The sequence below is a fragment of the Aulonocara stuartgranti genome (genome assembly GCF_965226115.1).
Source record: "Aulonocara stuartgranti genome assembly, chromosome: 3".
Taxonomy (NCBI): domain Eukaryota; kingdom Metazoa; phylum Chordata; class Actinopteri; order Cichliformes; family Cichlidae; genus Aulonocara; species Aulonocara stuartgranti.
This window is the reverse complement of record NC_138941.1, coordinates 79,958,318-79,986,061: the sequence shown is the minus strand read 5'-3', so window position 1 is coordinate 79,986,061 and position 27,744 is coordinate 79,958,318. Positions and strand designations below refer to the sequence as shown.

General features: G+C 40.5%; 2 protein-coding genes and 1 long non-coding RNA gene across 3 annotated transcripts; 1 reads left to right on the top strand and 2 right to left on the bottom strand.

Moving 5' to 3' along the window:
- Positions 1 to 797: 797 nt before the first annotated feature.
- On the top strand, positions 798 to 4,477 carry LOC309702839 (H-2 class II histocompatibility antigen, E-S beta chain-like). Its single transcript, XM_082527460.1, has 6 exons — positions 798 to 929; positions 1,138 to 1,410; positions 3,130 to 3,343; positions 3,438 to 3,505; positions 3,594 to 3,713; positions 4,126 to 4,477. The coding sequence occupies exons 1-6, from the start codon at positions 875 to 877 to the stop codon at positions 4,149 to 4,151; spliced, it is 756 nt and encodes a 251-aa protein (XP_082383586.1). The 5' UTR covers positions 798 to 874; the 3' UTR covers positions 4,152 to 4,477.
- A 520-nt stretch (positions 4,478 to 4,997) lies between these two features.
- Positions 4,998 to 14,317, bottom strand: LOC309700339 (uncharacterized protein; the record flags this gene model as incomplete). Its single annotated transcript, XM_082523864.1, has 6 exons — positions 14,234 to 14,317; positions 13,810 to 13,897; positions 13,326 to 13,731; positions 10,042 to 10,201; positions 9,714 to 9,849; positions 4,998 to 5,160 (listed from the first exon to the last, which is right to left on the bottom strand). Exons 1-6 carry the CDS (start codon positions 14,244 to 14,246, stop codon positions 4,998 to 5,000), a joined length of 966 nt encoding a protein of 321 aa, XP_082379990.1. The 5' UTR covers positions 14,247 to 14,317.
- Positions 14,318 to 14,335: 18 nt separating this feature from the next.
- LOC309702852 lies at positions 14,336 to 23,631 on the bottom strand. The gene is made up of 4 exons (XR_014275764.1): positions 23,515 to 23,631; positions 21,725 to 21,757; positions 15,874 to 16,562; positions 14,336 to 14,451 (listed from the first exon to the last, which is right to left on the bottom strand). It is a non-coding gene; the product is annotated as an uncharacterized lncRNA (long non-coding RNA).
- Between the last annotated feature and the right edge of the window lie 4,113 nt (positions 23,632 to 27,744).

Here is a 27,744-nt window from a genome sequence, read left to right as displayed (position 1 = left end):
TCTCATCATGATTCATTTCAGTTTTCTTTATATACCAATAAATCCCACCAATAGTGACCTGAAGGAGTCACTTTTGTAAGGCAAAGATGCTACAGTAACACAGCACAATAATCATTTTATATGAGCTGATGTCCATCTGCTGCAGTCTGACTGTTAACGATTTTATGTTTGAATCCAAATTTGTCTGCTTTAGTATTTAAATGGCAAATTCTAATTATTATTTAATTTAATCACAGTAAAACGGGATTCAGCTGCTCCGAACACTGAAATGTAAAAATATATCTCTACATGATGACATCACACTTCACATTAATTAAAAAAAACCCTGTTTTCATCTTTGAGACATTTCCATCACATCCATGAGGCCTGTGCTGTCACACAGAGGAGCATCAGCCAGCTGCATGGAAATCTTTCACAATAAAAGTGTTTCTATCCTTTTAAAGACAAACAGGAAGTGTTAATATAACAGTGCGATGCAGTCATCAAAAGTGCTACAAAGATGCTGGATTGTTTTATTCATTATTAAACAGGAGGAAGAAGAGAGAAGATGACAGTTTTTAATATTACAGGTTGTGGTTATTATTACAGCAGTACTGATGTCAGTGGCCAGTTCAAACTGTTTGGTGCAGATAAACATTAAAGATGAATGATGCTCTGACTGTGGGATATAAATGAGAACAGAAGATTCTGAGTGCTCTCTGTTTTTAAAGCTTTAATGGACAAACACACACACGGTGATGAAGAGTGAGAGCTGTGAGCTGGTCCCACAGAGTTCTTCCTGGTAACAGATGATGCTGTGGTCATGTGACCTGTCCTCTGTTTTTAGAGCAGCTCTCAGTCAGACTGAGTCAGTTTGTCAGGAGAACTCAGGAACATGGCTTCATCCTTCCTCTGCCTCAGCCTCCTCTTCATCAGCCTCAGCACAGCAGGTATGATCGATATACTCATCAATACACTCCTTAATATACTGCAGAGATACACTGATCACCAATCAATGTACTGATCACTGGTCAATACACTCATCACTAATCAGTATAGTGATCAATACATACAAATCCACTCATCAGCACACACATACACTCTCTCACTGGTTGTGATCAATACAGTGATCAGTCCTGATGTTGTGTTTGTTCTCAGATGGATTCATGATGTATAATGTGGGGCGCTGTGACTTTAACTCCTCTGATACGAAGGACATCCAGTTCATCCTGTCTTACTATTACAACATGATGGAGTACATCAGGTTTGACAGCAGTGTGGGGAAGTTTGTTGGATTCACTCAGCTGGGAGTGAAGAACGCAGACAGATGGAACAAAGATCCAGGACAGCTGGCTGCAATGAGAGCTCTGAAGGAGACGTACTGCGTACCCAACATTGGTACTGACTACAGCAACCCTCTGTCTAAATCAGGTGAGTGTGCTGGTCTGTGTGACATCATCAGGTGTTCATGTCACTCTGAATCATTCATGATGGACTCACAGCTGCAGGTCAGACTCTGGTGATCAATAACTGTAATAAATCATTGATCACAGCTCTGACTGTAACGTCACAGAGCTAACCTCAGTCTGTGGCGCTCCCTGCTGGTGAAACAGGCAAACTGCAGCTGTTCATCATAACACACTGATGATATTAAAGTATTTATTTAACCTGTTCGAGGTGAAATATTGCTCACATTAATTTTATTAATATTTCCACATAAATATTTCTAACAGCATGAAGCAGCCTGACAGGTTATTGAACACTTTTTTCTTCTTTACTTATTTTAAAGCAGATAAATCTTATAAACACTGATGTTTGTTTAAAGTTGGATTTTCACACTAATGTGTGTCTGCAGTTTGTTTCTTTGTTGTTTGTTGATTTCTTTAACAGCTTCACACCTGCACACATTTACAGCTCAGATCAATGAGTCAGTGTAACAGTGGAGTTATTAAATATACTGAAACAATTATGAAGTTATCATCATAACACACACAACCTGTGAGCTGTGTAACACAAGCTTAATAATTCATGTGTTCCAGTGGGACAGAACACAGTTTTCCGCTGGTTGAACCGTCTGATAATCAAACGAGTGTTTCTTCATGTCATGAACTACAGTCAGCTCCCAGCAGCTCAGAGGAGCATGAGGAGAACCAGCTCAGACCTCCTGTGGAGAGGAAGCTGTCTGATAGTGAAAAGGGATTCCACGTGTCTTATCCATCAGTTTTGGGTTATAGATGGCTAGATCTACAGTGCACCTAAATGCACCTTGAGTGTTGACCCATGTGTGGATGAGCAGGCTCTTTACAGGAGTGACTTCCTCTCTGGAGTGAGATGGTGTGACCTCAGAGAAGGAAGGATGTGTGAGAGATTTCCTCCATCAGCCAGCAGCTCTTGTCTCACCCATCTGTGTGTGACTGGTTACAAATATGACCAAATAGACAGACACAGCGCCCTCTGCAGGCTCTGGATGGTACAGTCTGATTAGAGTGACCCTCCATCAGGTCCTCGCTCACCACCACTATCACCATCTCCTCCACCATTGTTGTTCAGCCTACAGTTGTTCATACCTACACCCAAACGTAATGAAGCAGCAACCAATGTAAAACATTCATTAATCAGCTGCTGTGAGTCTTTAGCTGTGAAAAACAAACAACACAAACACACTGTGAAAAGAAACAAGTGTATCAAACAAAAATAAATCATTATTAATTTCTGCTCATCAGTCAAACAGCTGGATGAGCAGAAATTCAAACTGGGACCAGCTGTGGATTCAGTCCTTTAGTTTGCAATCAGTACTTTATCAGCTACTCTCTATATGTCAGACTTTAGTTGTAAACCAGCACAGCAGCTCATCTGCAGGAGGATCAGTTCACTGATGGTTCACACTGATGTCACTCTGAGTCAACACTTTGCTGGATGTTAATAAAAACTGATCCAGGTTCGAGTCTGGTAGATTTCCAGCACATACAGCTCTGCATGTGTTACTTTAAAATAAATGATGTTTACAGCTGCTGATGTTTCTCCTCACAGCTGATTCATCATCTGATGTCAGACTGGTTATATGTGACAGTATCTTTATTATTAAACATGAATACAATCATCCCTGAGAATATGATATTACCAACGACAGAAACTCATAATGTCTTTCAGCTAAGCCGTACGTCAGACTTCACTCCAGTACGCCTCCTTCTGGTATCCATCAAGCCATGTTGGTCTGCAGCGTCTATGACTTCTACCCCAAAAACATCAAAGTGAGCTGGCTCAGAGATGGACAGGAAGTCAGCGCTGATGTCACTTCCACTGAGGAGATGGCAGATGGTGATTGGTACTACCAGATCCACTCCCACCTGGAGTACACACCCAGGTGAGCATCATAATCAGACTTTTAGTAAAAAGTCTGCACTAAAGTTTAAACATTTAAAGTCCAAATCTGAGAGTCAGTGATGTTTGTGTTGAAGGTCTGGGGAGAAGATCTCCTGTGTGGTGGAGCACGCCAGCCTGGAGAAACCTCTGATCACTGACTGGGGTAAATACCTGTCTGTATCTACACACCTGTACACACCTGTACACACCTGTACATACCTACCTGTCTGACTCTCACCTGTGTGACTCAGATCCCTCCTCGTCCCTGCCTGAGTCAGAGAGGAACAAGCTCGCCATCGGAGCCTCAGGACTGATCCTGGGTCTGATCTTATCTCTGGCTGGATTCATCTACTACAGGAGGAAGGCCCGAGGTCAGAGCAGGACTCTCACTCACAGACCAGTTCATACCTGAAACCAGTTTAGACCAGAATGAAACCAGTTTAGACCAGTCTTAATCTCAAACCACATTACATGAGTCTAAAACTGGTTTGGATCTGGTTTACATCAGTGTTTTATTTTATATACTGATGTTTAAAATTCATATTCAGGCTGTTTTTAAACCAGTTTCACAAAGTTGTAGACCAGTACAGTTTATTTTCAGACCACATTAGTGTCAGGCTGCATTCAAACCCATTTTTTAATGCATTTTTTTAGAGAACTCTCAGACCTGGTCCAAGCCCTGAAACATGAAACTGAATCACTGTTACTGAGCAGTTTGAAATCAGCTTCCATGATGTGTTTTCAGAGTGTTGGTGACTGTGTCCTCGTCTCTTCTTCTTTCAGGTCGTATCCTGGTTCCCACTAACTGAGACTGGATCCTGGTCCTGTTTGTGTCTGATATTGTAAAAGCAGCTGCTTCCTGTGTTCAGACTGATGATGATGATGATGATGATGATGATCTCTGTCTGGACTCTGAACCTGATCCAGGACCATCTCAGTGTTGTTGGTGGTTGTTGTGGTTTCACTGGGATGGTCCTGGATCAGGTTTAAGGTGGACTCTGCTGTTTAATCCATGTAATGTAATCCCTGTAATCCACATGTCTGAATGATTTGGGTGTTTCTGCTGTTCTGATTACCATAGATGACAGATTTTTACTGGAGGTCATTGTTTCAAAATAAATGACTCAAACTCTCAGCTGTTTACCTGCATCATGTTAATGTCAACCTGAAGATTTTATCGAGCTCCACTGTCCTGCAGGAAGGCTCAAGATCATATAGAGAGTTTTTGGAGGTGACTGATATGAAAGATATACAAGTTGTGACAGTATGTATGGAAATATCATAATAACTATAACTAATACAATTTCAATTTCCTGAGAAAATGGGGTGTGAATGCAAAAATCAGCAGAACAATAGAAATTTAGCAGAAATATTGAAAAAGCTGAACAAGCTGAAGTTCCATCAAAACTACTTGTTGTTGAACTGTGAAAACTGGGCAGAAACTTTAGAAAAGCCAGAAAGAACAGCCAGCAGGTACACAAAATAAGGTAAAAATGACATGACTAACAATGTTACAAATATGGACACACATATTTAAATTAATAACACTTGTGTCGATGTTCTAGAAGGAGTCGTCTGAGCGCGCTCATTAAATCACGTGATGAGAGCATGACAGAAGCTGTTAGTGTGCACACGCGTGTCTGCACGTGAGACAGTCAGGAGCTTTCACCATTGTTCACCATCGCACAGAGGGACTGGCAGCTCACAGTACTGACATCCAGAGTCACCATGAACTGTGTCCAGCAGCTGTTTGTGCCCAATGGAGACACACCTGTGGGGCTCTTCAGTCCCACAGAGTCTCCATTGGGAACACCTGTCCTACACAAACATGGCAAACAGAGGTGCTGGTGGAGTTGCTGTTTGTGTGAAAAGTGACATTGAAGTACCTCCACAATGTAACTGATGGTGAGTTTGTGACTTTAAAAGTTGAAGCTCGGGTGACTGATTTCAGTCGTATACAGACCTCCAGATCATTCCTGAAAAACCTGGTAAGCCTGTCAGACTCATTAGAGGTCATGGACTGTCACCACATCATAGTGTTACTGTGACTTTAATGAGAATGTTTTATCCAGGTGTTACGACCTGTCTAGGGGCCAGGTTATATCATGATTGAGCATTCACCAAGACATAATGTGTATGTCTGTGTCCTGTTGACCTGCTGCAACCACATGATCACCATAGTTTTTCTTTTTGGATGAAAGTTTGCAGGGCTAAATATGTGTTTATGCTGTGTGGACAGACAAACGCAGAGGACAGATTTGAGGTCCACATCATTGGTGTGGCCACGACTGACATGCAGAACCAGCTGCAGCTACTCCTGGAAACCTGACAGAGCGTCTATAGTGAGGGGGAAACGTGGAAGCACTTGGATGAGGAACTGGATAGGACGAGGTCACCGTTAACAAGACAATCAAAGGGAAACAAATCATGCAGATAGAAAAATATCTGTGTCAATAATTTAAAGAAAACTATTTATGGTTCCTTTATTTTGTTCAGGCTGTTCAGACAAACATGCAAAATGATATTTTATAAATTATAAAGAATGAGGTTCATTGTTTTTTATGCTTATTCATATTTTAATGGCACCTTATTATGAGCAGTACAGTATTTAACAGTAATAGTTTTAAGTGCTTTGCATTAAAGATTCTAATAAAGAGTTGGAAATGCATGAAACAGTCTGCAGCTTTGATACGACACACTTTTCATCTGCTGTTTAAGCATAAAAATGATCTGAAGCAACAGAACGTTCCACCAGAAGGACAACAAGTGCCCATCTGTGTGGTCAACACCATTAGTGATTGGTTTTTGGGGAGGAGGAGGAGATTAAAAATGTTGTTAAAAAGAAGAATAACACAACTAAAAATAAAGATCAAAGCTTAATGTTGTATTTTGTAGGTATTAAATGGGGCGCGTCCATCAACTCTGTACCTTCAAAGAACCCAATAAATTCCTTTCATTATTCATTTTAACATTGCTGCTGTTTAATGCTTTGTTCAGATAATGATGTGAGGGCAAAATGATGAAGTCCAGATTTCTGGGTGGATGTGATATCAATGAAACCAGGCGTGAACATTTGATTAAAAGGTTTATCCAACAACACTGAATTACAGGATTAAAGCAAAGATAAATCACAGGATATCAGTTTGTATACAACGAGTGCCACCTGACACACTGAAACAACAAAACGTTTAACACTGAGGTGTTTGAAACATGCATTCAGTGATTTGTAAAACAAAAAGTCTTTAGTGTGGATCTATTGAACCTAAACGTACATTTGTTACGATCCAGCTCAAAAGCCTCAACATAAATATAGAGACTAAAATAAGTTAGTGGTACCATCTCTTTCAGCTAAGACAAAGACTGTATACCAATTTAGGTTCTGCAGCCTTAACAGTCTACAAGGGCCGCGAAGACCACTAAGGCCGGAAGTGCGAGGCTTGTAGGCTCATGAAATGGGATGGTCTAACCTCCGTCGCGCTGCCCAGGTTGCCTAGCAACCATGATACCAACTGTGGGAAACGTTTCATACAGCTTTGTGTGACAGAAATGAAGGAGAACATATTTAGTTCATTTGTTTCTACATGAGCTCTGTGTGATTTAATAAGTATCTGAGGCTGAGACCACAGGACTGTAAAACATGATTGTTGGGCTTAGGGTTGGAGCCTCACCTCCTCCACAGCATCCTGCTCCACCTCACCCTCCACCCACAGCAGGCTGTTCATGACAGCACAGTGGATCCAACCTGTCTTCTCTCCTTCACTCTATCCTGCCTAGGGATGGGTATTGATAAGATTTTCACGATTCCGATTCCATTTTCGATTCTGTTTAACAATTCGATTCTTTATCGATTCTTTTTAAAAAAGGAGAACACTAAGGTCGATTAGCTTAGAACTTTGTTTTATATCTTCTCTTTGAACAAGATAGAAATTTAGGAGTAACATGGCCTTACAAACCCAGCAGTGAGATCTTAAGAGATCCAGCCTACGGCTCTTCAATGGGAAGTCACAGGGTCCCCAGGAAAAAAAAAATTGTAAATGTAAAATAATAAATAAAGAATATCCAGTAATGTCCATGCCTACAATTAAACACATTCACTTACTAGACTAAAACTGGCCAGTGGCGGACTCCCTCAGACATCGGTGCGTTGGTGGTTCTTTGTGTCCGGGGATGGGCGTCCAGGTACACACCGGCTCACTCCTTGGCGGCCGCTTGTCGGGGCCTGGAGCCTGGGGCTCGCTCGGGCCACTTCGGAGGTGGGGTGCCCCCGGCCTCTCGGCCTGGGGCTCGGTCACTCAGGCACAGCTGGCTGCCGGCGGAGCTCACGGGCGCGTCACTGCAACTCCCCCTGGCTTCTGCTCCGCGGCTGCTGAGTGAGCCCTCATCTGGGACTCTCCTCAGCTCTTTCTGGGACAGTGGCGCAGCTGCCCCTCTGTGGGTCTTCCTTGGTCTCTTGTGTTCTGGGGACCTCTGGATGTCTGGAGTTTTGATCTCCTCCATACCTGCTTCATGCCCTGGAGGACGGGGCTGTGGCCCCCCCACACCCTCTAGCAGATCATTACATGAAGGAACCTTTTAAAAAAACAAGCGCGTCCATGCTCACAGGTGTACACACGGGTGATCACACCCACAAACTACACCCTTTTTGGCTCCTACCTCAAAGCACACTGTGTTCTGTTGATCTTATGTGCTGCACAATAATGTTTAATATTTAGTATTTACTGTCATATTCCCATATATCATTGTGATGTTGTTTATTCTATTACTCTTGTTCTCTTCTGCTTGTTTTCTTTTTTCTTTCTCAGCAGGTGATCCAGGTGATCGATAGATGCTTTTTCTTTTTCTGCCCATTCTGTTGGTTTTTGCCCTTCTCCCCCGTCCCTCTTCTCAGCTCTTTCTCTTTCTTTCTCCCCTTCTTTCCCCCAGTCAAGTCTGTCCCGTATTCAGCAAGTGAAAATAAAATAAACAATAAAAGGTGAATCAAATAGACCATTATGGCAAGGCTGGGATGGTCTATTTGGTAAAGTAAATCCGTTGGGCATCTTTCTTTGCCTTTAGACAATAATTCTGATGCAAAAGAGCCAAACGGGACAGGCAAGCAAAAAAAAAAAAAAAAAACTAGACTAAAACTTGTACTGCAGAATCCAGTTAAAAGTCCAAATATGTTTGCTTATTCACAACACGCCCAGCCAACATTTATATGTGGGGCCCATATGGTTTGGAAATGGGCTGAAAAATGGGCCCCATATAGGATTGTCCGCGGGTTCCGTAATGGCCCCATGTTAAATGCCCATATAGGTGTTATATTGGTAAAATCTAGGAACTAAATGGGCCCCAACTGGGCAACATACACAGAAACCCACCCGGGCCCCATCTTTTAATTTTTTTTGGGTACCATGTGGGCACCACATAGGCTAAAAAGTGGGTTTTAAGTGGGATTGTCCGCGGGTTCCATAATGGCCCCATTTTATAAGCCCATCTTGGTGTTATATTGGCAAAATCTAGGAACTAAATGGGCCCCAACTGGGCAACATACACAGAAACCCACCCAGGCCCCATCTTTCAAGTTTTTTGTGGGTACCACGTGGGCACCACATAGGCTAAAAAGTGGGTTTTAAGTGGGATTGTCCGCGGGTTCCATAATGGCCCCATTTTATAAGCCCATCTTAGTGTTATATTGGCAAAATCTAGGAACTAAATGGCACCCAACTGGGAAAGTACACAAAAACCCACCCAGGCCCCATCTTTCAAGTTTTTTGTGGGTACCATGTGGGTTCCACATAGGCTAAAAAGTGGGTTTTAAGTGGGATTGTCCGCGGGTTCCATAATGGCCCCATGTTAAATGCCCATCTTGGTGTTATATTGGTAAAATCTGGGAACTAAATGGACCCCAACTGGGCAAAGTACTCAGAAACCCACCTGGGCCCCATTTTTCAAGTTCTTAGTGTGTACAAGATGAGGAAAACATGAGCTAAAAAGTTGGAATGGTATTATCAGTGGGTTCTGTAGTTGCATCTTACTTCTTGTTTGAATTGGCTAATTTCTGGCACTGGGCGGGTCCCAAAACAGCCACAAAATCAAATTAACAGACGGCCAATACGGCTTCTGTGACACAAAGACACTAAATATATTAAAGCTGACTGCAAATAGAAACATCAAGAGGGGACACAAAACACATTTTGTTCACATTTATTTTGTCACACAACTGTGGGTTTAAGTAACTGTATTCCAAGGAGTGTGAACTTAAAAAACTAGAAATATCAAACTACATTCAAATTGCTTAGAGTTGAAACTGTAGCAACATGGGAAAAAATAAGAAGGGAAACTCAGAACCTTGTCTTGAATCAGCAGAGGTGTCTGTTATGTTTTTTTACAGAGCCGTTAGCCTATTTTGTCCCCTAGCAGCCCTCAGTCCTCCTCTGTCTCTAGCTCCAGTGAACCATTTGGAGAGAGCTTTCTCTGCTTCTTGCAGGTTGACTTTTGCAGTCAAAGAATTCTTCTTCAGTGCCTCTGCAAATGAAGAAGAAAAATGGGTAAGCCAAAGTAAAGGTAACCATAGCTTACTTCCTTTGGTAATGATTTACAAAGAACAATGTTTATTTCACTTTCTTGCCTCAAATATATAAGATGGCACAATAACCAATCTCACTTACACTTTCAAACACTTTATTAAAAAAAGTGTCTCAAGTGAAATTAACTTACCATACACAACATTAAAGAGGCGCAAATCTCGGAACTTTTTCTTCCCATGTCGGCCAAGCAAGTTGTACTCCACGGCAAGCTCGGGTGATATGAGGAATTTCATCATTCTCCTTGTAGCATCATCTACACTTGTTCCCCCTATATCTGCTACCATGGCAACCTGAGGGGAACATACAAAAAGGACAGATTAGATCATAGGTGTCAAACTCTGGCCTGCGGGCCAAATTTGGCCCGCAGCCTACTTATATTTGGCCCGCGAAGCCATACCAAATTACTATTAGAGCTGGCCTACTGGTATTATACAGCTAATATATATATATATATTGTTTAGTATTAAGCTTTGCTTGTTCCATATTCAGTTTTTCAGAAAAATGTGTTTGAGTCCATAAGAAAAGATTCATTCCTATATCTGGAGGAATAAATATATTTCAATAAATATTAACGTTAGCCCGCGACTTTGTTCCAGTTTTGAATTTTGGCCCACTGTGTATTTGAGTTTAACACCCCTGGATTAGATACTGGCATCTGGGTAGGATGCCTCCCTGGGGAGGCGTTTTGGGCACATCCAACCAGGAAGAGACCCAGAGGAACACCCAGGACATGCAAAAGGGACTATGTTTCTCTGCTGGCCTGGAAATGCCTTGGGATTCCGCTGGAGGAGCAGGGCCAAGAGACTGGAGAGAGCGAAGTCTGGGCCTCTCTACTTAGTACCGGATTGGGTCACAGGGGGAGCAGCCTAAGCTTAAGATAATGGACCAGGAATGGAGGATAAATGGACGCTTTACATATTACTTAATGTTAATTGTGTGGAGATAAAAAAATACTACACAGCAAAATCTCCAGTTTTAAATTAACACTGGAGAGTGTCTATATGGGTCCACACCTCTGAGTGTTAAATACAACACTGTTGATTGTTAAATTAACACTTTTGACAGTGTTATATGTTTAAAAGTAACCTAGTCAGTTTTGAAGATTAACAATGGCTAACACTGAGCAGTGCTGATTTTCTAATACTGGAAAATAACTCAAAATGTTAGAAATATTCCAGTACCGTCATGGAAAACCACCATGGTGGAAAACCAAAACAGCAAAAGTAAGAGGGAATTCATGACGATGTTTACGTGAAGCGAAATTTTCAGTGTAGTTTGGATCTTCTTTTGCTGCTGGTTCAGTCAATATTGTTTGAAAAAAGATAAAACCTGCAGCTTCAGAATCTAGCACAAAAAACACAAAGTGCCGTCGGCTGAGAAAGGCCACATCTCACTGATTCTGATCTGTCGGCGGGTCCGCGCTTTGTGTTTACATCTTTGTGCAGAATGCGTGTGCCTGCTCTCATTTACTTTCTCCAAACTAAAATAGGTTTTATTTGATAAATCTATAATCAAAACCCACCCCTATTCCTTACCCCTTTATCATTTATCCATAATGTTAAGCAGGACACCTGTGAATATTTTGTTGTTTTAGCTGTAAAAGTGTCATAAAATCAGCTGTGAGTGTGTGTGCTTTTTTCCATTTTTTCAGGATTACTTCTACTTTCCACATCTGCTAGGTTTTTTTCTCTACTGTATACTATAAGAGTGTAATCGGGGATTAATAACAGAAAAGGGCAAAAAACAAACTTGAAATTTTACTGTTTTTTTAACTGAAAAAGGGACTCATAATGTACATGAATAAAAGATTTAGAATAGGCAATTTGAATTATTAATTGTAAAACAGAACAAAAACAATTTTGTGACCTTTGGCCCTGTGGTTTGTTTTTGGGCATCTCTTTTCTTCTAAATAAGTCCAGCTGTGTTGGGCCCCTGGTAGAGCTCTGGTTGGAAGAGACAGGTTGGAAAAACCTGTCATCGGCGACGGGTTGGGGGCTAAAAGGTTAAAATAAATAGGAACTGGCCAGAATTTGCATAAACTATCATAGCAGAACAAATATAAGAAATCTATCCGTTATCAAAATCAGAATCAAATGCTTCATTAGAATAAAAAAAATGTAACTTTCTGGAAGGTAAACATATGGTATAGGGCTGCCACAAACGATTATTTTGATAGTCGACTAGTCACCGATTATTTTTGCGATTAGTCACTAATCAGATCATCATCCATTGGACGTACAGCGTACAGCTTATTGCACCAGCAGCATCTGCTCTTATATAACTATCATTAGCTTACAGCTTTAAGTGTTTAAGGTGCTAACTAAAAATAAAGACAAGATGATAGTTTATTAAATTTTAATGAAATTTGCAGATTGTTTCAGTGAAGTTTAATAAACTCCTTGCTATCTAAAATATAACAGGACACCGGAGTAAATTCTCCAGCATCTCACACTTCTGATAATCAGCTGTCTGCTTGATGTTTATTCAGCTGTGTAAAAACTATAAATTTAATCTCAGCCAAACCGATTTACTCAGGAACAAATAAAATACAAAAAAAGCCAAACAATAACAGTTTTAATTTATCTAAGTGACTTATATATCATGTTTAACCTGAGTAACGAAAGACTGCGGTGGGTTTGAAAACGATTAGCCGGGAGTCCGGTGTTCTCACGGCTCTAGTTAGCCTAGCCCCCGGCTAGCTATCGAGCTAGTGGGTAACAGACGTCTCTGAAAACGTCGGAGCGCTTTTGAAAATATGTGGTGTCCTGATAAACTGAGCAGATATTTGAGGTTTACACAGCTACATTCTCGCCTGAAAATATGTTAAACGTTTATTTTGTGACCCAGAAAGAATAATAAGAGTAACATTAAAACTAAGTAGCTGCCGCCATTGTTGGAAACTGAGCTGGGCTGCGCTATGAATTCTGGGACAGAGCTACTTCTTCTTCGGGGTTTAACGGCAGCTGGAATCCTTGTACATGCAGTGCTGCCATCTTCTGTTTCAGTCTGTTATTACACTCTTAAATCCTGCTACTTATTCCTGCGTCTTTTGTGATCTTACAAAGCTTCAAACGACGTGTCGACTATTAAATCAGTCGTCGACGATTTTGATAGTCGACGTAATCGTGACTAGTCGACTAATCGTGGCAGCCCTAATGTGGTATAAAAGTAACATCTCAGAAAAAAAAAAAAATCATAGCAACAGAAAGACATGGTAGCAGATGTGATGGTCTCTGGCCTGCTTTGCTGCCTCAGGACCAGTAAGACTTGCTGTGTTAAATGAAACCAATTATGCTGTATACCAAAAAAAATCATGAAGGAGAATGTCTTTCAGAAAATATATCAAAGAATTTTTCTGGCTACTGTATAAAGAACAGTGGCAAGCAGAATGGGGAGGAAAAAAAAAAAACTTACTACAGCAGACATGAGACTGGAGTCCTCCAGTTTTCCATTAAGAGCCTCAACATCGTCTTGGGTTTTAAGAGGTAAAACAACCCCTTCAGGGACCTCCGTAACTGAACCGTTTTTCTGCTTCAGCAAGGCATTTAACATCTTGCTATGAACCAGTTGAGTCTCCTTCACTTCCTCTAAAATGGCAAGTACTTTCGAGAACATGGCTTCACAAGTGGGGCTGGCGGCACTCCGGGCAGTGGGGCTGGCGGCACTCCGGGCAGCGGGGCTGGCGACTACACTATTGTTTTTTCCAGAGGGTCGCTGAAGGAGTTGTTCTGGAGGCGTGGGTGGAAGTTCTTCATCTGAATCAGAAGGCTCACTTGATTCAGTGTGGCTGCTCAGTTGATTGATCAGTTTAACACTTGGCCTAGAAAGGTTAAGCACAGAACATTTATGACACTGCAGGAAATAAACTTCATCTTGTTTGTATGCTAGTACCACTTACTTTCTTTTTCTTATGCCATTCTCATTGTCCGTCAAGTCTGATGAATACTCTGCTTGATGCAACTTTGCCCTGGCATTTGCATAAGTTGCTATAACATAAATTGTACAGAATACAACATGTAAGATACAATGTAAAGAAGAAATAAATCTGCAAAAACAATGACAATGAAAAAATGGTTTCCAGTAGAATAGAATAGAATAATCCTTTAATTGTCCCACAAGGGGAAATTTGGTTGTAACAGCAGCCAGAAAGACACATATAGAAACAAACAGTACACAGGACACAGAACAGAAACATACAATAATACAGTAATACAGGGCCTTACATTTTCAAAAGCCTCCAAGTAAAAAAAAAAAAAAGTTCATGTATAAACTTTTAAAGAAAAGGAAATACAGATGTAGTGTACAAATAAAGTCAAACTTACCTGCATTTCCCATGACACGGACATTGCAGAGTATCCAGTTGCTGGTTGGTGGTGTTCCTTCCTTTACAGCCTTTGTCACATTCACCAATGAGGAAGGAGGCCACCAGCATAATTTTCTCTCTGCGTCATGGAACCACTCTGATGGAATGATGTCTACCTTCTTGCAGCCATCAGAGTCAACTTCATCCACAAACTCGACCACACTGAATGAAGACATCCTGTAAACGCCATTAAGTTACATGCTGTGTAGCTGAGGCAAAGCTACAAATGCATTACGAAAAGGTAACAAAATAATTGGTTTTGTAAATTTAGTTACAGGAGCACTAGCAAGATGACCTGACAGTTTTGACAACAAATGTACACCCAGAGATGTTGAATCAATAGGGTAGTTAAAAAACGCTGTTCCAGTCTCAAACAGTTCAAACAAAACATGTATTTCTCCGATGAACAGCACAATGTTCCGCACAACTGCAACTTTGCCTTCAAGATCAAAACAATTTGTTCCATTGGAGGTGGAGATTATTTGATTTCCATGTCTGTACATCTTGTACTGAAAAGAATGATGGACAAAAAATTCAGTCATCATAGGTCCAGATGTATGTGGCTGTGTGAGTACACCCTCTGGCATTTTGCAAGACCTGTGAGGATACAATTGCTTTTCACAAACTCGTCTGACAATTTGCTGTACAGGATCCTGTGGTCTTCTCACCATCTTTTTTAACTGTCCCAAATAATTCTCAAATGGAAAACAGAAACCAAATCCAGAGGGCCATACTTTGTAGCATCATCTGCTAGGTGCAAAAGACTGTGTGTATTGTTAACTAAGAATTTAGTCCCATAAATCTTAGCAAAGTTGGCAACAAAGCATCTCAATAATTTTTTTGCATATTAGCAGTACTCTTTACACAAAGGAGACAAAAGTATCCTCATAGCAGATGACAAAACCAGGAAGTTCTTGTACTGTGGATTGCACAGTTTCTGGAAAAGCACAACTGGTCCAGTATACAACAAAAATTGTCTTAATTCTGTAGCTTTCCATTGTCTGTACTCCATTAGGGACCGTGGCTTTCTGGAAAACGTGCGTGGCAGACTTTGCCTACACTGTTTTAAGTGATCTGAAATGGCAGACAGAGTAGAAGTAGGAACCCGACACTGCAATGGTCCCTTAATCCACAGGGCAAGTAATTTACGTACAATACCCAAGCAAATTAAATGCATATAGTCTAAGGGAAAGGCTGAAACCATGCCAATGCCTAGCTCTTGAAGAGGTGATTTGGAGTTGTGGTGATCTTCATCTAACATTTCTTCAAACTGAGAATCTGATCTGAGACTTGAATCCATATCTGGAAAAATAACTTTCCCATCAACATAAACACCATACTGTGTACAGCGCTCACAAGAACTGTAGCCACCATGACCTTTGATGCATTTTAAATAAGCTCTAGCTGGGGTGTCACAGATAAAAGCATCTGGAAGGGGTACATTGAAGTGTTTTCCATTGAAAACAATACCAGTTTTTGTGACCTTTTTTACATCTTCTATAAAATCATGCATGTAGTCGTTCACCGACTCAGGTTTGCAGGGACCAGCATATATACCCATCATGAAAACATTTGCTTGTGGCAGTTCAACTATCTTACCTAAAATAGGCCACAGTTGCATATTAGAGCTCTTAAAGAGAGGCAAACCATCAACATTCACACGAATGGTTAATGTATCAGTTTTCAGTTCATGTTGATTTATCATTTTCAGTTCTGACAATACTGCACTTTCAAGACCAAAATGGTAGTAACTTCCCCTGCCAATTTGTTTCACTTCACAGTCTTTTAATGTACTGAGCAAAGTTCTGGGATCCTTTGGCAAATCGAGACCAAGCTCCAAAAGTATGGTTAAGAGCTCTGACAACACAGAATGAGACACATTTCGGTTTGCTGCCCATTCAGCAAGTTTCCTCTTAGCATCAGAGTTTGACTCCACATCAGGAAAGTCACAGTTTTGTTCTTCATCCGCTTCACTATCCATGTAAAAGTCATTACTATTAAAATCCAGAGGTAAATCTTCATCCAAGCTGTTACTCGAATATTCCTCTACATTGTCCTCTGCCTTGTTGATAGTCTCATCTTTATTTTCTATATCTTCAATATTTTCCACTGCTTCATCCACAATCGAATGTTTGTTCGCCACATCTTCAGTGTATTGCAAAGCCTGGTCCACGGCCTTCTCTGCAAGTTCCACAGCATCTAAAGCAAGGCTCTGTAAATGCTGCTGAACTCTAACTTTAATTCTCCTTCTCCTCGTCCGTGATTTGGCAAGAAGGTAATCCATTTCACTAAAATACACAGAAGATTGTGTGCAGAATAGAAGTGTGAGCCATTTTCACACATACGGCAATCCATAAAATTGCAGAAGATATTCTGAAGAGGAATACAGTAGCTTGCAAAAGTATTCACCCCCCTTGAACTTTTCCACATTTTGTCACATTGCAGACACAAGCAGGTAGGGCTGGGCCATATTATACCGTTCACGGTAATACCGGTATAATGTTAGGCAACGATAGGAAAATGAAATATCGCGATAGAATGGGAGTAAAACGCGCATGCGCAGTGCCTTTGTTTTCATACGCACATGGCCGGTCGTTGAGTGAAACAGATGAACCAGAATTGGTTTGTAAAAATGGTGCAACTTCAGTGATGTGGAACTGGTTTGGTGTTTGTCCGTCAGATACACAACAAAGCACATTTTTTTGCAGAACATGCAAGCGGCCGTTGTTATTGTCATATTTGTCGGACTAAGATGCTCTTAAATCTGGGAGTAATCTGGGTCCTAAACTCCGTATGCTTCAGGTCAAACAACACTGCAGCATCACTTAGAGTTAAAAACTGTCTAAATTCTTTCATCTTTAATAAAACGATCAGCATTGCTGCTTTACCAGGTGTAACTATGAAGTTTAACTTCCAGGCATCCATGAAAACAAAAGTTATTACATTTAACGGAGTTAGAAGTTAGCAGGAAGCTAGCGGAAGTTAGCTCGCTAGTTTCGCTAGTTACCTAAGCATGATATAGCATGTTCTGACTGAGAGATTTCTGAAAAAATCAAACGTACAGCTCTGCTATCACTTCCAACATAAATGAAGACAGGAAACTAAACAGCAGTGACGTTTGTAGGGTTACTGAAGTTGGGCTAGCTGGTATATAATGATGTGCTACGTGATCGCTAGCGACACAGCTATGTTAGCATAACATAAGCAGTGAAGCTGGAGGACGAACACTAACACTTTTCCACTTATAAAAGTTAACGTGAAGGTTCTTCATGGTTAGAAACAAATGCAATCGCATGGCAGGATGCTGTAAACGGACCAAACTTCAGTCAGGAGAACAACTGAGATAATCCATCCACAATACGAGGTTAGTCATTAATATACTGCAACAACATGGGAATAGAGCAGCTGCCAGAGAATTCAACATTAATGAAACAATGGTACAGAAATGGAGGAAGCAAGAAGAATGAGTTTAATAAAGTTTGATTTATCTGACTGCTTTGTTTCGCTTAATGTGCCTTATAATCCCGTGCACCTTATGGTCCGAAAAATGCGTACTGCACACTGCAGTTTAATGTTGCAAAGCTCCTCTTTTTAACTTCAGTGGATATTATACATGGTTATGCTCAGGATATGTCAGCCCATTTCTACTGGAAATGCCTTTTGGTTAAACTTTCAGCAAGGAATTTGCATTTGCACTGTTACATTTTTATGAAGCTTTAATGTACATAAAAACCAGCTTCTTGTTTAAGTGAAAATAAATGGAAGGTTGTCTTTTTGCACTAGTAATGTTGTGGAGTTGTATTTTGTCTCGCATCAATTATATCGTCGGTTATATCGTTATCGCAAATTTTCAAATATATATCGTGATAAATATTTTTGCCCATATCGCCCTGCTCTACAAGCAGGAATCATTTTTATTGGAATTCCATGTGAAAGACCAACACAAAGTGGTGTACACGTGAAAGTGGAATGAAAGTCATACATGATTCCAAACATTTTTTACAAATAGATAACTGCAAAGTGGGGTGTGCGTAATTATTCAGCCCCCTTTGGTCTGAGTGCAGTCAGTTGCCCATGGACATTGCCTGATGAGTGCTAATGACTAAATAGAGTGCACCTGTGTGTAATCTAATGTCAGTACAAATACAGCTGCTCTGTCACAGCCTCAGAGGTTGTCTAAGAGAATATTGGGAGCAACAACACCATGAAGTCCAAAGAACACACCAGACAGGTCAGGGATGAAGTTATTGAGAAATTTAGAGCAGGTTTGGGCTACAAAAAGATTTCCCAAGCCTTGAACATCCCACGAAGCACTGTTCAAGTGATCATTCAGAAATGGAAGGAGTATGGCACAACTGTAAACCTACCAAGACAAGGCCGTCCACCTAAACTCACAGGCCGAACAAGGAGGGCGCTGCAGAGAAAGAGAGAAATGCAGCCAAGAGGCCCATGGTGACTCTGGACGAGCTGCAGAGATCTACAGCTCAGGTGGGGGAATCTGTCCATAGGACAACTATTAGTCGTGCACTGCACAAAGTTGGCCTTTATGGAAGAGTGGCAAGAAGAAAGCCATTGTTAACAGAAAACCATAAGAAGTCCCGTTTGCAGTTTGCCACAAGCCATGTGGGGGACACAGCAAACATGTGGAAGAAGACACTCTGGACAGATGAGACCAAAAATGGAACTTTTTGGCCAAAATGCAAAACGCTATGTGTGGTGGAAAACTAACACTGCACATCACTCTGAACACACCATCCCCACTATTCTTCTTTCACGTGGGATTCCAATAAAATCGATTCATGTTTGTGGCTGTAATGTGACAAAATGTGGAAAAGTTCAAGGGGGCCGAATACTTTTGCAAGCCACTGTATTTGGAAACATTGTTTGTAAAAAACACTTCAGCCAGAGTGGAGATTTTCCATCAATCTACACTGTAAAATGTATAAATCAGCAAGTGATAAATTCTCACTGCTGGTATTTTCTCAAAGAGTTGTATGTGATAGAAATTGCTGTTTATAGTCCTTCTGTACATCTGCATGTTGCTTCCCAATTAAAATCTATAATTGTGGGGATTCATATTCATGTGATACTTATAACAACAGTTATCAAGTATACCAATTTAACTTTGCTGATGTGCTTGAAGGAAAATGGTTATTTCCATGTATTTCCCTATTCTGCCTTTAATTTTGAGGAGTTCCTTCTAGCTGTTACAGTGCTATGGGCTCAAAATGTGGTCATAAATATTTTGTACTTGTAAATCAGGATTTGTATGTGTAAAAAAGATTTGTGTGTGTGTGTGTGTGTAAGAAAAGATTTGTGTGTGTGTGTGCATAAAAAAAGATCTGTATGTGTAAAAAGAATTTGTGTGTGCGTAAAAAAAGATTTGTGTGCAAAAAAAAGAACCCTGCAAGTTACAAGTATGAATTTTGACCCTATTTTTCTTCCTTTCATCTGATTGGTCAATGTCATGTCACAAATGTAACAATCCAATCAGAGAACAGATGGGTTTGGCTGTCGGAGGGGCGCTTATTTTGAACTGCAGGTCTTTGAAGGGAATAAATGCCCTTTTACATGCCAACCCAGCGTTTTCCTTCATCACCACGAAGGAAAACAGTCTGTGGTCGTCCGACTTGGTGATTTTTGTGTCACAGGTCTACGTGCTTAATACAGGGACTTCCACAGCCTTTTCAACAGCGCTGCGGACCGCGGGGTGGGGGCGGGCAGTGTTTTGGAAATGACAGCTTTCATTACAAAGCTTTCTCCGTTATGAATTAGCATACATGTTTTTATTGAACATTTGAAGAACTAGCAAAAAAAACCAGAAACTCTTGTAGAGGACATAAAGTCAGAGATAGAAACGACAAGGAGCAGATGCATCTAGTACAGGTAGAGCTGCTGCACACAGAGCCCAGCAGCCAGCGCTACAAATTCTGGATCCTTTGCTTTTAGTTAGCAGTTAGCATTAGCAGCACATCCTGCGTCTGATGTGAAAGCACTTTTATGCTGCGCACTGTGACTCACAGCAATGGTCCTGGGTCAGCCCTGACTTTGTGTTAAACTAATCCTAAAGTAATAATGGTATTTCTAACCACTGACATACCACAACTTTATCTTTTCAACAGCTGCTGAGAGTTAGGGGACCTAACTGCTATCGGATATTTATATAGAGATCCTCCAGCTTCAAACTGTATCACCCTTCAAGGACCTGCAGTTCAAAAAAGCTCCCCTCGACAGCCAAACCCATCTGTTCTCTGATTGGATTGTTACATTTGTGATTGACATGACATTGACCAATCAGATGAAAGGAAGAAAAATAGGGTCAAAATTCGTACTTGTAACGTGCAGGGTTTTTTTGGCCACACACAAATACTTTTTACACATACAAATCCTGATTTACAAGTACAAAATATTTATGACCACATTTTGAGCCCATACAGTGCACCTAAAACAAAAAATCTGCAGTGATTTACATTTGTTGAATGATCAATTTTGTAAATTAACAGTCTGTTTGTGTGCACAGCTTACAAAACTGTACTGTAAGGCATGCTCTGATTGCATGCTAAAATGTTGTTGCTTAAAAATAAAATCTGTAATACATGATAATTAAGAACATCAGCATAAAGACTTATTAAAAAGTAGATACACAATTTCTATAGAATGGAAAACAACTCAGTTAATTTTTGTTCCTATGAATATCAGCATCTTAAACAACTCCAACAACTACGACGAAAAACGCTTTCCTGCTCCCCTCACCATCCGCTGATTAACACTGAGCTGCTGCTGTCAACACCATCAAACTTATTTAATGTTTAATGTTATGTTATTTTTAAATCTTTACCAAAGCTTAACGACTATGGATGCTCACACCTGCTGTTAAAAAAAACTGTTAGAAATTACAGGAGTAATTTCTTTTTTTTTTTTAAAGCGGCACTGCATTTTTATTGGTTACCATGTTTATTACCACTTTTATCAGTAAAAACCTTCCTATAAAGTATAGATTTCAATTCAACTCACCTTAATGAGCTGCACTACTTACAGTCCTGTGAGCTCTGGTTACTGACAGCAGGTGTGAATGTTTGGAGTCCTAAACTCAGATAGAGATTCGAATAACAAGGGAATGTAAAATGTTTTGATGCACCTGACAGCAGCAGCTCAGAGAGAACTCCAATTGTGAGGGGAGGAGCAAAACTGTCAGAGTTGTGGGACATGTGAAGAGAGCACTGTTGGCATTATGTTAGCACAAAACATTGAAATTTCAGTAGATGTCTAATTATGAAATTGGTCATTGACTCCTGCAGCTAAATAAACATTTATACCGATTACCAGAAGAAAAAAAAATAGTAATGCACTCCTTTCACAGATGTACCATTAACCATCACTTTTCAAAATAATCCGTGCAAGCTATTGAATATGGCTAATAAGTAATACAAATAATATGAAAATGACTTACATGTCAAAGATGGTGTTTGAGATCCCAAAGAATCTAAATGTCGTAAGGAAATAAAAGAAAGTACATGAGAAAGAAAAAGTTGCAAACGTTTCCATTTTTTCCAGGATAATTCAATATAGGAGATTTACTTACTAATGCACAAAATGAACAGTGTAATTATAAGTTTGAAATGCACTGCAAGTGTTTATATTGTCTATCTTCAGCAACTGTGTGCTGTACAAGCAGTATAAAATTTTAACATGTTTCATTTACAGTTGAATGACACAAAATCACTTAGGGGGGCACATATGACCTGCAGGCTGCACTTTGGACATCCTGCAGTAGACTGCTACATAGACTACTTAACTATGCATAGGGGGATATTTAGTGAAAGACTTAATTTTATTAAATAGTTAATTAAGCCATCAATGGGAGTTAGATTTAATACTAGTGTTTTACACAGCATTCAGCTATAGTAACATGTTCTGCATTTTCCTACATCACCATCTGATCTGCACTTACTTATTAAATTAATAACTGCCTTGGACCAATAACTAGATGGAACAGCACAGTATTTAAGGCTACGTCCACACGTACACGGGTATTTTTGAAAACGCAGATTTTTCTGTGCGTTTTCACCTTTCGTCCACACGTAAACGGCATACGGTTACTGAAAGCGGAGACTTTTTTGAAACTCATGCCAGGGTGGAGATTTTCAAAAACCGTTTTTGCGTTTAGGTATGGATGAGGGAAACAGAGGAAACGCAGCATCAAAGGTCTGTGCCTTTTTTGACATCACACCATGTGCCAGGTTATTGCTTCGGTGAAATGAATTTCTACAATGACTTAGAAAAAATACCATTACTGTTAATTTTACTCTATGCAGTGTTTCAATGCTTACATACACACAGTTACTGTCCCTCCACACATAGGACTCAGTTCTGCTTCTATGCACCATCTTTGTTTACTCTTTCCCACCCAGGCTTCATGACTTCTGATTGGCCGACATTTCTACACGTTAGGAATATATCGCCACCTGCTGCTTTGGCATGTTCCTAGCAGCGTTTTGGCTTTTGCGAGTGGACGGGATTTTTTTTTTTAATTTTTTTTAACGAAAACAGAAAATGTCCGTTTTCAAAATTACCCATGTACGTGTGGACGTAGCCTGACAGTGATCCAGGCAGTGTTTAGGCTGAAAAAGCTGTGTTTGTCCCCCATCCCCCGTTCTTTTTGCACACCATAAATGCATATCTGATAACATTACCATTTAAGCTGCAAGCATCTACTGCAGTAATTTAAACAAACATCTCATATTTTACACCCCTATAAAGTGAGCTTGCCACATTGCACATGTATGTCACGTGGTACTGTACGACTAACTGCCATTTTGTTTACTGAGTAGTGCATAATGGCCGCATTACCTGAGCGGGAATCCACTAAAGCACAGTACTAAAAAATAAAAAAATCATTACTTTTTGAATTAATTAAAAATAGCTGGTTGCAGATGCACAGAGGGAGAAAAAACGCGGTGTACATTATATTACGTAAATTCACAAACTGTATAGAGATATTGGTGCGATGGAAACAGAATAAGATAAGATAAAATGTACTTTACTGAGTAGAATATAGGCAGTAGGAGTTTTGTGAGTAACTTTTAATTATATTCGCCAAAGACAATAACAGCAAATTAACCCAGTTCCACCTGCTAGCTAAGGATGTTATATGCCTCTCTCCCTTATACCGTTTAGGACAAGTATAGAAAGCAACTAAAATAACCATTGATGATAACTTATCAAACCTTCAGTATTTACCTTGGTGTTAGTTTTAAATTCCTTTAAATAATCGATGTCCTCCACGTACTCCAGGAACCAGCAAGTCAAAAATCTGCTCACAACTGAGGACAGACCACACTAGTCCATAGGCGGCGCAATCTGCTCCTCCCTCATTTAAACAAAAAAGACCGCGAAGACTGGTTGCCGCTCACTTTAAAAAACAACTTTATTTAAAAAGTCATTTTATGCCTGATACAAACATTTTAAAAGGCAAACCATGCACAAGTTAAAGATAAATTTTAGTTTTTAAGTATAGGAATAGTGTCATCTGGACCTGCTATCCTTGTAGTAATAGTTTGTCTTGCACCTGACTTGCGCAAACACAGAGGTCATCTTACATATGGTTCGCCCCTCAGGGGGACAAAGGACCTCAGGAGTGAGAAGAGATGAACCCGGCCACACTGGGCTACAGGGTGTTTGTGAGGTCATTATTCTAATGACCTCATCAGGGGGAATTGTAAAATTATGATATTATTTTATGCCATGTTATACCCCTAATTAAAGATTGTGAATTATTATGTAGTTTTAGTTTGCATTATTCTCCTGAATTAGAAGAAGCTGATAACTATTGCATTAGTTAAACTGATTTGCATTACATTAGACTGCTGATTTATTGTGAATGAATGATATTGTTTTATGATGCATTATATTGCTGAGTTATAAGAAATACTGTTTGCAGAAAGTCATCGCCTTATTTGTCTGATTAGAAGAGAACATGCTGGAGTTTTCTGCCCCATTTCAGCAGGAGCAGATAGACGGGGAGCCAAGGTCGTAGCTTAGGCGCTGTGTGAGAGAGAGCATGTGAATGTTTAGGCTTTTTATGATAAGGTGGAGGCACCAGAGGTTATAAGAGTTTGAGCAATGCTCCACCATTTTGAGATTTTGAGGCTGTCTGCATCAGTGTCCATCTCCCACGTGTGTGATCATTAAATCATCGTTTGACTCAACCCGGCCGGACCAGTGTTGTTATTGTGGTTTTTTCTCTTGTCTCCATCCCCAATATTTTGAACCTTAACAGCGTATATTAGTGAACTCCGCCCTCCACAAAACTTATCCCGAATGAGTCTCTTAATGACAAACAAAAACGCGGCGGTTTGGCTGTATTCACATTGCAGCTTGGGATCTGAACAAACTTTAATTAGCTGAGAGCAACGTGGCAGTGACTTACCTCCGGCCATGCTGAAAGGAGCTGTGACCGGGGCACACATGCACGCGCCTACGTCACCACGCAGCGCACACACACACATGAACGCACACAGACTCAGATCACACAGGTAGGAGAGTGAGATGCAAAAATGACATATTTAATCCAAGAAAAAGAAAGTGTTTTGGGTGAAATTCACAAGTATTTAACACATATGTTACACTACCATGTGAATTCATGGATTTTTTTTTTCACATTCTGTCTCTCACAGTTGAAGTGTACCTCTGGTGCAAATTACTGACCTCTGTCATCATTTTAGGTGGGGGAACTTGCACAATCGGTGGCTGACTAAATACTTTTTTGCCCCACTGTATATACCAGGCAGCCCAACTTCAGTAACCCTACAAACGTCACTGCTGTTTACTCTCCTGTCCTTATTTATGTTGAGATTGATAGCAGAGCTGTACGTTTTAATTTGTTTCTTAAATCTCTCAACCTGCTGAAATTCTCTGCCAACACAGAGGAGATTCTCAGGAGGAAAGCATCATGACCTTCTCCATCACCTGCTGGTTCCACTCCCTCAGCCTTCATACAGGAACAGACTGCAGCACACTGCATCAGTGTGCTCTAAAATCATCGGCCTGCCTGTCAGAACTCTGGCACAGGTTTTCAGCCCACAGGCCCGGAGACAGGCCAGTTTTGAAACAAACGAAACACAAAGAGCCAGAAACCAAAACGGCAAACACAGGAGCCCAGAAAACAACTCAAAGAAAACCGACCAAACAAAAAAGGGTCACAAAAGGTACAGGCGGCCAGTAAAACAGTTCCGAAAAAAGTTCAGGGGGCCGGCCTGGAGGTTGACAGCACAAAAGTCCAAACCCGGGCAGTTCAGGAGGCCGACCCTGTGAAAAGCAATGGCGGCGATGCAGGCGAAGGAGGTCCGGAGGCAGGCCTCGCAGAGGGCAGCGGTGGCGACTGGGCAGGTCCGGAGGCTGGCCGCATGGTAACAAAACTGAGAATACAAAATAAGCTCACGCAGACAGAACACACAGCAAGATGAGGGTAGATAAGGGTAGTCTAAGGAGCTTGGAAGAAAAGCGTCTGGACTTGTTCGCGGTCCGCGACACGGACACTTCTTCTTCTTCTTCTTCTCTCAAAAACTGAAAAAAAGCCTGATAACATTTATCCCCTGACTCCTTCTGTACTAACCCTACAAGATCAAGCTTCATAGCAATGCTACTGAGATTTTGGACCAACCGTCTCCTCTATACCGTATATTTCTGACACTGCAAAATAACATGCTCCAAAGTTTCATCCTCTCCACAATAATCACATTTCCCCGAGGCATGCTTCCCTATCAAGAACAGTGTGGAATTCAAACCGTATGTCCAAATCTCAGTCTTGACACCACCACCTCCTCTCGCCTACTCCTTCTTGTGGCTCTCCTCACTCCCACCCCCCTTTGGATTTTATATAACCACCTTCCCCTCCTGTCTTCTTCCCACAGTTTCTGCCATCTACCCCTCATTTGTAGCTTAATAATACTCTTTACTTCCTCCTGACCAAAATTCACCGCCAGACTAACTATCTCATGATTAGTGGCTGCCTTTGCTAACCTGTCCGCTGCTTCATTCCCCCTTACCCCAGTGAGCCAGTACCCATACAAACACTACTGACAGACCATCATATGTATCCTGAAAAGAGTTTGCTGAACCTCTAATAAAATATCTGACCTACCTTTCGAGTGACCAGTCTGTATGTAGCCTGGCTAACTAAAATGGAAATTATTATTATTAATTTACTACTCGGCTACATGTAGACAAACCAAGGCTGCACTTGAATCTGAACAAATAATCGTTTTCAGCAGCCTCAAATCTTCCACCCACTGTACTGCTAATAGAATTGCTAACATTTCTCCTGTAAACACAGACAATCCATTAATAATTCTCTTCCCAATCTTTACCATAAAGTCCAGAATTACTATTGCCACCCCCCACTTGACTAGCTATATATATCTGCACATACCCATAATACTGATCTATGAAACTGGGGGCAAATCAGGCCTAACGAGACAAAGGAAGCACAACCAGACACATTAACATGAGACACAGACTTTCAAAGTAAGACAGGAAACACAGACTGAACTTACAGACACAAACTCACAGGCAGGCACTGCAACAGAGGGAACAGAGACGTAAACCATAAGACAGAACTCTAACAAAGACACCAAAGACTAGAAACGATAAATAATGTAATAAACTCAAAACTCCGGGTCAACGACTCAGGCATCCTAACAGTTTTAAACACTTCAGTGTTAATCGTTTTGTTTCAGTTGTTTGAACAAAGTCACTGTGTGAATATGTCAGCTGACATTCATTGTTGTATACAAACTGATATCCTGTGATTTATGCTTTAATCCTGTGATACAGTCAGTGTTGTTGGATAAACCCCGGCCTCTTAATCAAATGTTCACGCCTGGTTTCATTGATATCATATCCACCCAGAAATCTGGACTTCATCATTTTGCCCTGACATCATTATCTGAACATTAAAACTGCAGCAATGTTAAAATGAATCATGAAAGGACTTTGTTGGCTTCTTTAAAGGTACAGAATATAAATTTTAAATATATGTTTACGTGATTAACTTTGACCAATTTGTTATCAACTGATTATGAGTTATTTTTTATATTCAGTATAAATCTAATTGTGTGGTGGGTCACAAATTTACTTATTAGGTAAAAATCATTCTCTTTTTTATTTTTATGACTTGTTATCTTATGTGCAGCACTTTGTGATTCTATCTAGAAAGGTGCTATATAATTAAAATTTTATTTATTAGTTAATTTATTTATTTATTTTTATCGGTGGCACAGTGGTTAGCACTGTTGCCGCACAGCAAGAAGGTCCTGAGTTCAATACCAACATCAGGCCGGGGTCTTTCTGTGTGACTTTTGCATGTTCTCCCCGTGTTTGTGGGTTCCCTCCAGGTACTCCGGCTTCTTCCCACCGTCCAAAGACATGCAGCCTGAACCAGATCTGAGAGTCCTCCAAAAAACAGTAAAA

Coding starts and splice junctions, on each gene's coding strand:
- LOC309702839 (XM_082527460.1), top strand. CDS start 875: ATGGCTTCATCCTTCCTCTGCCTCAGCCTCCTCTTCATCAGCCTCAGC. Junction 1,411..3,129: donor CAACCCTCTGTCTAAATCAG/GTGAGTGTGCTG, acceptor AATGTCTTTCAG/CTAAGCCGTACGTCAGACTT. Junction 3,506..3,593: donor ACCTCTGATCACTGACTGGG/GTAAATACCTGT, acceptor TGTGTGACTCAG/ATCCCTCCTCGTCCCTGCCT.